General features: G+C 42.0%; 1 protein-coding gene across 1 annotated transcript in view; it reads left to right on the forward strand.

Moving 5' to 3' along the window:
• The window catches only part of PLEKHA8 (pleckstrin homology domain containing A8), a 54990-nt gene that overhangs the window by 15183 nt on the left and 30129 nt on the right, over positions 1–9678 (forward strand). The window contains exons 4-7 of the mRNA XM_019639878.1: positions 4726–4884; positions 5917–5957; positions 7432–7586; positions 9382–9529. Of these exons, the coding sequence (XP_019495423.1) occupies positions 4726–4884; positions 5917–5957; positions 7432–7586; positions 9382–9529 (503 nt within the window). The remainder of the gene's footprint in view (positions 1–4725; positions 4885–5916; positions 5958–7431; positions 7587–9381; positions 9530–9678) is intronic.

Here is a 9678-nt window from a genome sequence, read left to right on the forward strand (position 1 = left end):
GTAAATGTTTGTAAAACCTTGTATAATCTTACTGGCCATGGAAATGGGCAATGACATGGAAAAGTCCTAAAGGACACGATGGAAGCCTTGGCATCAGTTAACACTCTGGAAAATGCGTGGGTAGCCATTGTGTTGCCACTGCTCTGTGACCTAGAATGAGTTCCCAGCGTCTGGAAGGAGGCCTTGAACTTTATGCTGCCTGCGTTTGAGCCATCAGTTGGATTCTCCATAACGATGGTTAGAGAGGAATATTTTGGGTGGTCTCGTGCCGAGAACTGCTCTGAACCCTTAGCATCCTATGACGTTCTCCAGAGATCATTCTAAGAAAACAGTCAGGTCCACAAGGCGGATGTGTTTAATGGTCCTCCCTATAGCCGAGCCCCTCCATGTGCAGATGCCACATCAGAAAGAGCTTTAGCACAGCATCCTTGTAAGTGGCGGGAAGAAAAGTTGCTCTGGCATGTCATGCCCCCATTGTACTACATGTTACGTGCTCTGCACCGTTCCCTCCACACGTGGGGTAACATGTCGCCACATCCCTCACCTCGGAATGACTCCCCCAGTGTCAGGTAAATATTAACCCCACCAAGATCTCTAGCACAGAGCAGGACACATTTTAAAAGGATGCTCAGTTGTGTATTTAATATGAAAGGCTTTCATGCACAAGGAGAACTATGTGAGAGAGAGAAAGCCCAAACTCATCATCAGATATTTAGTGTCAAATCATAACTTGACTCATTGTTCTGAAAACACAGGAACTAAGCCATGCGCACCCCAGAAATGCTCACAGCATGTGCTCTAGTGGCAGAATTGGTGTATAGCCCTACAGGTTCTCGTCTCGGTGGTGCCTGAAGTTAACACAGGGTGTCTCTGGGCTCTTGGTTCACCTCTGTCCACTGGTGTTTAACATGGCTTTTCTCTAGACCATTCATTTGCCTGAAGCTTACTCACTGCCAAGAATTCAAAGGGTACATTCCTAGTAGCTCCGTTTTTTTATTATAAATATTTCAGACATTGAACACATATCGCCACTTGACCAAATATACGAAATAGTTCACTACTGTACCCATATACCACCTCTTGGACCCATTATGCCTTTCATTTTCCAGAAATCTTCATCAAGAATTTGCTGTTTATCATTATATAATGCATGTTTTTATACTTTTACTATATGTATGTGACCATAAACAGTAGCTAGTATTGTAGTGCATGTTTTAAACTTATATACATGGTGTCGCATTATTTTTCATATTTGTTCACTGCTGCTTATTCACTTTCAAGCCTCTCCTGGCTCCTGATTCTTGCCTACTTTAGCTCATTTGCAGAGAGCTGAGATGCTTGTCACTTCCTGGGCTCAGTGAAGGGCTGATTTTTCCTTCACTGGCTTTGCTTATCTACTTCCTAAGCTCTCTCTTAAGCCTTAGATTTGCATTTCTCATTTATCCTCTCTACAACCCAAAGTAACCCTGCAAATTCTCACCAATTATAAATTTATAACAGAGAAACGCTTTCTCTTACATTCAGTTCCTGGACAGAATATAATAATTGTCCGCCACCTGTCTTGGAAAGGTTGTTNATTCACTTCCTTTTGGGCTCTCTTATTCATTCAGAAGCTGCCTGTTGTATACAAGACACTGTTCTAGGATAGGGGACAAGGAGGGGTCCCCAAAAACACTTCAGTCCTGTCCTTGGGATATTTATAGTCTAGAGCAGTGATTCTCAACCCAGAGCCATTTTGCCCCTCAGGAGACATTTGGCAGTGTCTGGATTTTGAGGGGGTGCTATTGGCATCTAGTGGGTAGAGGCCAGGATGCTGCCTAACATCCTGCAATGGACGGAAGAGCCACTCCTGTTCCCCTCACTTCAAAACTTAGCCAGTCAGTGGTGCCCAGGTCTGGAGGGAAGGGAAAGTATCGACGTAGCAATTTTTAATTCAAGGAAATGCTTATAGTAAGTGCCTTAGGAACTTGATAAAGAAACCTTTGTTGCGATGTTCTGATTTTTAATAAGAAACATGTATTTGGTTTTCAACCAATTTCTGACAGATCCCCTAATACCCTTGGAATTTCCTGTGATCAGAGTGAGAGTGTCTTTTGTTATGTTAATGTGGCAACTTTTGGAAAGTATCTAAAAGTTCTAAGGATGGGGGCTGATTGACAGTGGACCCAACCCTGTGATTAGAGGGTTGAAACTTTCAGTCCCACCTCCCCACCTTCTGGGAGGGGTGAGGGGCTGAAGATTGAGTTCAGTCACCAATGGCTACTGATATAATCGGTGGTGCCTATGTAATGAAGCTTTGTAAATCCAAGGACAACGTTCACAGAGCTCCTGAGTTGGGGAATATGTGGAGATTCAGGGTAAGGGACACTCTCGTGTTACCAAACCAAACAAGGGTCCATCTGCCCGATACACAGCAAAGCAAATACAAATTTCGACGTTTGCAATGGAGAAATTAAGCCGTGTATTTGCAGGACGCCAAGCAAGGAGAACAGGACGCTATAGCTTAAAACCCAAACTCCCCAATGGCTTTTAAACAAGGGTTCTTAAGGGTGACGATTGAGGGTTAGAGGTTAGTGGGAATAGGCTGGTGTGCAGAAGTTCTGGGGTGCAGGTTCTGATGGGAGAGCTTTGGAACTTGGCCATTTATGGGAAGATTGTAAGGGGCTTCAGCACCAGATCTTCCTGCACGGGAGACCCTTCACTTCTGAAAGTGGTCCAGTGTTCAAGTTCCAGTCCTGTCCTCGTCCTTTGGTTCCATGGAGGTCAGGTGGGGGACACAAAACTTTGTTTCCAGGTGCAGCTGGAGGTCAAAAGTTCTCTCCTCTGTGCATTCTTTGGCTGTATGACTTAAGAATTTGGTCTGTTGTCTCTGAAAAGGCAATTCAGCATCTTGTTAGAAACAGGATAGGATCATTCTGAGCTGGTTCTGTGGTTACAGTCAGCATGGACACTCCAGTCCCTTCCTACAAGCCTTGCCCTATGCATCTCTTCTATCTCGCTGTTCCTGGTCCTTTTAATAGTATATGTGCTACTATATGAAGGATATTTTATCTTTTTTATAGTCATGCACCATTTAACGACGGGGATATGTTCTGAGAAATGTGTCGTTAGGTCATTTTGTCATTGTGCAAACATCATAGAGAGCACTTACACAAACCTAGAATGGTATAGCCTCCTGCACACCTAGGCTGTGTGATATGCCACCATCATATATTGACTGCAACATTTTTATGCAGCAGGTGCCTATATAATAAACTGGCAATCTAGTAAGTAAAATGTTTCTCTGAGTTCTGTGAGCTGCTCTACCAAATTAATCAAATGCAAGAGTGGTGGTGGGGGGGTCATTGGAATCTCCTATCAATAGCTGGTCAGTTAGAAGCACAGGTGACAATTTGGAGATGCCATTGATGTCTGAAGTGGGATATGGGGACCAGTCTTGTAGGACAGCCCTTGATCTGGGAGAGTTAATGGTATCTCCAGGTAGATAATGTCAGAGCTTATTTGAATTATAGGACATCCACCTGGTGTCAGAATTTTTTGATGGTGTAGGAAAGAAAACCACACATCATAATTGGTTACAGAATCTTAGTGGTCCACAACCAGTAACATCACCTGCTAGCTTGTTAGAAAGACAAAATTGAGGAAAATATGGCGGCCACTGTTAACAAACAAAATTCAATTGAATAAACTTTAAAGATTTTATTTGCTTTATTCAGCGATTCATGAATCAGTTAACATCCCAACTAGCAGATAGAAAGGAGCTCTGAAAAGCTGTACAAGGCTAGATATCTTTATAGACCAAAGAGAACTGGAACAAGGCAGTTATACTAGGCATTTGCCGATTGGGTAAAGCAGCGTTACTTTCCTTCCATGGAACCAAGGGAAGTTTTGGAACCTGGTCAGGTCACTTGTGCTGAGCAGGCAAGTGCTGATTGGTGGACTGAGGCCTTTCTTTTTGGGGAAACCATTATAGAAACTTAGTTAAGTTTATGGTTTACTGACGTGAGGCTTAGCATGAGTGACTCCATCTTGGGCCCAATCTGGTTACTTTCACACTACTTAGATGTGGCTTGCACTCTCTAGTCAGGATGTGGCTTCAATTTCCTGAATAACGTATTAATATTAGTAACCAGAGGAAAAACACCCTGAACAAGTAAAATAACATGGAGGGGAAAAAAATGATTAGATGGTCAAAAGAGTTCCAATTGCTGAAACCTCTTAGACTTCTCTGTACTGAAAGCCAAAACAGCCCATTCTGAAAGCAAACAATGCATGTATGTGGCTTCTAACGCTTCTGTTCTAGAACCTCATTTTTACTCAGGTAATAGGAGACAGTTTTTCATCCCCACTGGTCCTCAGTCCCTGTGATTCCCTGGTTCATGTCTGCCACCCTTATAGACTGGAAACTCCATGAGGGCTCTGTGCCCAGCACCAGGCACAGTGCTGGCATAAAATACTGTTGAGTTGAAAGAAGTTGTTGCCTTCCACTGGAGCAATGGGTGAGTGCGAAGGGTCAGATTGAGGCTAAAGCTCATATGTGGTTAATAGATAAAGTGGATTCACTCAGTCTTTTTCTTTCATAACTGACATGTATATTTGTTGAGCAAAATAGGTGGGTGCCTTATTATTAAGTTGCTGTGGGTAGAAACCTCCAAGGACATTCCACAATTGGGCTTTCTCTTTTTTGGCAAGGTAAAGGAGTCTTCCACTCTGGTTGTTTCGTAGGAGGGAATCGATGTGGGAACTCTGCTGAAATCTACCTGCAATACTTTCCTGAGGACTTTGGAGGAATGCATGCAGATCGCAAACGCCGCCTTCACCTCCGAGCTGCTCTGTCGCACTCCCCCAGGGTCACCCCAGCTGGCCATGCTCAAGTTCAACAAGGTGAGGGTCCAGCTCAGCACAGTTAATGAGAAGTTGAAAAGTTAAACTCATATACAGAGCTATGTTCTCCATCACCCTTTGGTGACTGATAAAGACTTTTTTTAGTGGACTTTCCTTTATGTCCACTTTTATATCTGCCCTCAGTCCCCCATATCCAGTCAGTTATTTCTCGCAATTTTGCCACCTAAACATGTCTTTGATGTAGCTAGCCTTTTCTCTCCAGCCTCCTTGTCTGGTGAGTCTTGCCAAGATTTACGGTAGCCTTCTAACCACGAGCCTTCAGCCTGACCCTTCCAGGCAGCTGGATGGTACTTCTAGTCGTGCAGTGTAAACTGGACCACTTTTCCTAAACCTTTCAGGCGCTCCCTCATTGCCCCTAAGTCAGCGCTTCTTAGCCCTTCTGCACATCCCCAGCCTCTTTCTCTGCCATTTCCTGGCCCGAGCGTGTTCATTGCTTGTAGCTCCGCCCTCATCTTTGTGCCATTACCCAGGGCCAAGAATGCCCTCCCACCTATCGTTCCCTGGTTAGCTCTGTTCATCCTGCAAGATTTCGTCTCTTCTTCCCTGAATCCCTAAGTAGGACTAAGAGCCCCTCCTCTCTGCATACCCTTATTTTAACCTCACTCTATATTGAAATTACCTTGAGAGCAGGAACCCCATACTGTTTACCCTTATATTTCCAGTATTGGATCCAATGCTGCATCATAGTTTGGTATTTATTAATGTTGAATGAGCATAACTGAAATTATAAGAAAGCCAACCAACAAGGGTTTAGCTGCGATAATTAGGTCCTTCAACAGACCATCTTCCTTTGCCTTAGAAATTTGAGTACGCTTATTTGAATATATACAAAGGGAGAGTTGGGATCAGTGACTCCCTTCTTTGGGGAGGACCTACAATTGTTCTAAAATTGAACCCTGGGGCAGTGTATATGTTATGGCCCTCTTTACCAGTCCCATATGTGATAAAACGCTGCATATGCTCTGTTGGGAGTTTAACATGTAAACTTTTATTTCTTTGCTTCTTTTAAAGATGAAACATCCTGTTGTACCGATTCATAATTCATTGGAAAGGTACAGTAACTTTGTTTTTTCTTCTTTCTTTAAAAAAAAAAGTCTTTTTAGGAAGACTGTTTTGAGCGAGTGGTGGTTTGCCTCATGATTTGAGATGATACCAGAAGGAAACAGTGTCTAATGTTCCTCTTTTGGGTGAGCCTGATTCAGTGCAGATCTCCTATTCCTCAGTTCTATTCCTCAGTGACTACTCGGGAAGGTGTTTGCATCTCCCCTAGGCCACAGATCTCCCCTAAAACATCTAGTAATCTGTGGCGGAGCTGAGCATTGATCTAAGTACGCTTTTATCTAGAGAAGACAGTGCTATTTTGTTTTATATAAAAATAAAAATCTTAGGTAGCTTTACGGTTAGAAAAAAACCTTAATATCAAAATCTAAATTATTTCTTCCTCTAAAGGCACCTTTGATATAAATAAAGGACACATTTTCATAGTTGTGTTCCAATAATTTGGTGTCTTTAGTCAGTAATTATTTAATATAAGAAGTCCCATATTTTGACATAGTCCGTTTATTTGTCCTCTAAATTTATTTTTTAATATTTCATCTCTTTATATACTATTGTTTGCTTTTTTGGTACAAAAATTGTTCCCAATTTCGTTAACAATATTTTCCTGTCCTAAATATTTCTATTATGAACATCTTTATAGGTTTTTTTTTTCCTTTTGAGGTAGTTCCTCAATATACTCCTACATTTTTCATTGCAAAGTTGAAATATGGTATTTCTTTAGAACATAAAAGCTTTTCTTGGCGTTGCCATGTAGTTTGCACTCCTTCCCTTTATTTTTATTAGAAGAAAATATATTTGTGCTATTTTGGCTAGTTCTGCTTTCTTATAATAAGATATTATGATAGGCCCGTGAACAGAATCAGCTGTTCCACTTATATGGAAAACTGCCTTTTCTGTTTCCCCAAAGAGTAAGTAATTTCCCAGGATGTAGCCTGGCCTCTGGGGTTTTCTGTCAGACACACTTTGCAGGCTGTATTCTCCTTACCATGGCATGTGGCTTCTAGACAGTCAGCTACTAGACAAACCTATGGGTGTGGTTAGTGGTTTTGAGAGCTGAGGAGAGAGAAAAACTCCCAGGGAAAATCTGAGGAAAGTGAGAACAGTGTTAATTGTGGTGCCTGTAGGCAGATGATTGAAAACCAAAGAGCTCTCAGTGACTGTTTCCTGTTGCTTGTGGGGAGCAGGAAGTTTGAGTCAGCTGAGGGTGTACAAAGAGGCGTGAATGGCTCTTTGATTTCTGACCTTCAGCCTAGAGACAGGCCTGGTCCCATCACAGGCAGGTACCTGCCTTGGAGGCAGGAGGGTAAGGGATTTGACTGGATTTAGCAATTCTGTTTTTTAATTGATGTTAAAAGGTGGTGATTGTGAACCCTTCCCCCATTCCTCAGAATAAGACCTACGTGGGCAGTCTATTCATGACCAAATAATTGGACCTTCTGGCTTTTTTCCCTTTTAAAAAATTTCTAGGCAAACGGAGTTAAGCAATTGTGAAAATGGATCTTTAAATATGGAAATAAATGATGATGAAATCGAATTGAAAAACAAGAGCTCCTTATATCTGAAATCTGCAGAGATAGATTGCAGCATATCAAGTGAAGAAAATGCAGATGATAATATCACAGGTAAAAACAAAAATAGTCTGAAGCAAACCATTGAGCAATAGGATCTTGGGGGTTTGATTATTATCTGTGATGTGACACTTGTTAGGGATTGACCTCAACACAGCATGCTAGGTAACTCCTGTAGCAGGTGTGTGAGGTCCAGACCAGGTCACTCAACCATGTTCTGCCATCTCATCTGACCCAGTGTTGAAAGGACAGAATAAGGAGGCAGTTTTCCCTCTGACTGGTCTGAGCTGTAATGTCCATGGGCTGCAGTAGCTGTCTGTGCTGACTTTTCAGAGCATGAGTCTCTACTGGCCTTCTACCTGGAATCTCCAAGTCCTTTGAACTTAGACAATGGTGTCAGGCCTCAGAGTGTGTGAAGTTATGGCAGTTTAGCTTTCCACCCTTCTGGCTTCTCATGGGGGCTGTGAATGTTAGAACTTACCCACCACCATCAGGATTTTATCTGACCTTCTCATGTTCATCCAGCCAAAGCCCCTGCCCTTTCAAATTGGCTGATTCCAATGGCTCTGACCGCTAAAAACAACTTCACATGAGTCTAAGACAACTGTTTTAGAGCTTTTAATTGTGTTATAAGGATTTAGTAAATATTTTGAAAATAAAATTTTGAAAAAATTTCCCCCTTGTCTCCTTTGAAACAAGAGACCCTGTTTTCCCAGATGAGCTGGAGTATTTTCATAACTGTTACTATGAGGCAAGCAACCCACACATGACTGAAGTCTTGTCCCTTGAGTAAATGATAAAGACAGGAGAGTTTTTATCAAAACAGTACTGTTATTTGACCCAATACTTTTAGGAATTGGTCCATAGGGATTAGTCGGATTTAAGGACAAATCTCTGTGGACAGGGATGTTTTTATGACATTACAGCTGATTCTCATTATTCATGGTGGTTATGTTCTATAGAGTCACTGCAGACACTGAATTAGCAAATACTGAACCATTGCTCCTAGGGGAATACACAGTGAGGTTCCTGCGAGTCTCTGCTCACAATGTTTTTGTCAACTGATCAATACATAATTTGTTTTATGTGTTTCTATGTAAAGACACCTTATTTAATATATACTGTTGATTCATTAACATAGAACCCATGGCCAACAGCTCTATAATTGTGCCCAAACCAAGCTTGTCTAACACGTGGATTTTCCCCATAAGGCACATCTCAGCCTTCTCGTGCTCAGGAATACTGGGCAGCACTGACCTTGGGGGCCCTTTCAATGTCAAAAAGTCCAGAGCCTTGGCACTGAATAAGCACACTTGTGTACAGTATGAGAGCTGATGTAAGAAGGCAGAGCATCACCTTGTTCCGCCTTAGCTGGAACGTGTATGTCAGGTGACTCAAAGTTTTCACCACTCTGCGCATGTCCAGAAATGACTGCAAAAGCTCTGCCAGCATTGATTTCAGGATTACAAATAAACTTGAGCAAGTAGGCACATTCACAAATACAGAATACACTAGCAATGAGGGTCGACTCTTTCCAATACTAAAATTTTAGAAACCACCTCAGCGCCATCCGCATGAGCGTGCTGCAATATTACATGGTCATTAGAATCATGTTTTGAAGAGTATGGAATGATAATGAAAATATTTTTTGATACGCTGTTCAGTGAAAACCCTATTTGTTCGTATGTATAGTAGATAGGTGTATGTGTGCAGTATTTCACGGATTTTTATTTCTGTGTATTTTTCTGTGTTCTAGAAATGTTCACCAATGAATATGTATTAATTTTCATGATAAATAAATAATAGGTTAGTAATAATAGATTGGTGATAAGTATCTTCTACTTTGAAGTCCAAGGTGAAATAATGAAGGAAGAGGGAGGGGAGAGCCTGGGAAATCATGGCAGCGACTTGGCACAGCCTGAAGCAAATTCCCCAGAATCCCACTGGGAAGAAGGCCAAGAAGCCATCCCAACTTTCTTTAGCACCATGAACACCAGGTAATCTATACTCTCTAACATCATTGCAGTTGGACACCAGTTTCCCTTCTGGAAAATCAATCCTAGGGTTCTTTTCAGGTGATGGTGTATTCCAACAGAATCGTGAATATGGTCCACCCAAGTCTCTGCTTTACTAGTCACCTTGTCTG

This window comes from Hipposideros armiger, unplaced genomic scaffold (assembly GCF_001890085.2).
Source record: "Hipposideros armiger isolate ML-2016 unplaced genomic scaffold, ASM189008v1 scaffold_47, whole genome shotgun sequence".
NCBI lineage: Eukaryota > Metazoa > Chordata > Mammalia > Chiroptera > Hipposideridae > Hipposideros > Hipposideros armiger.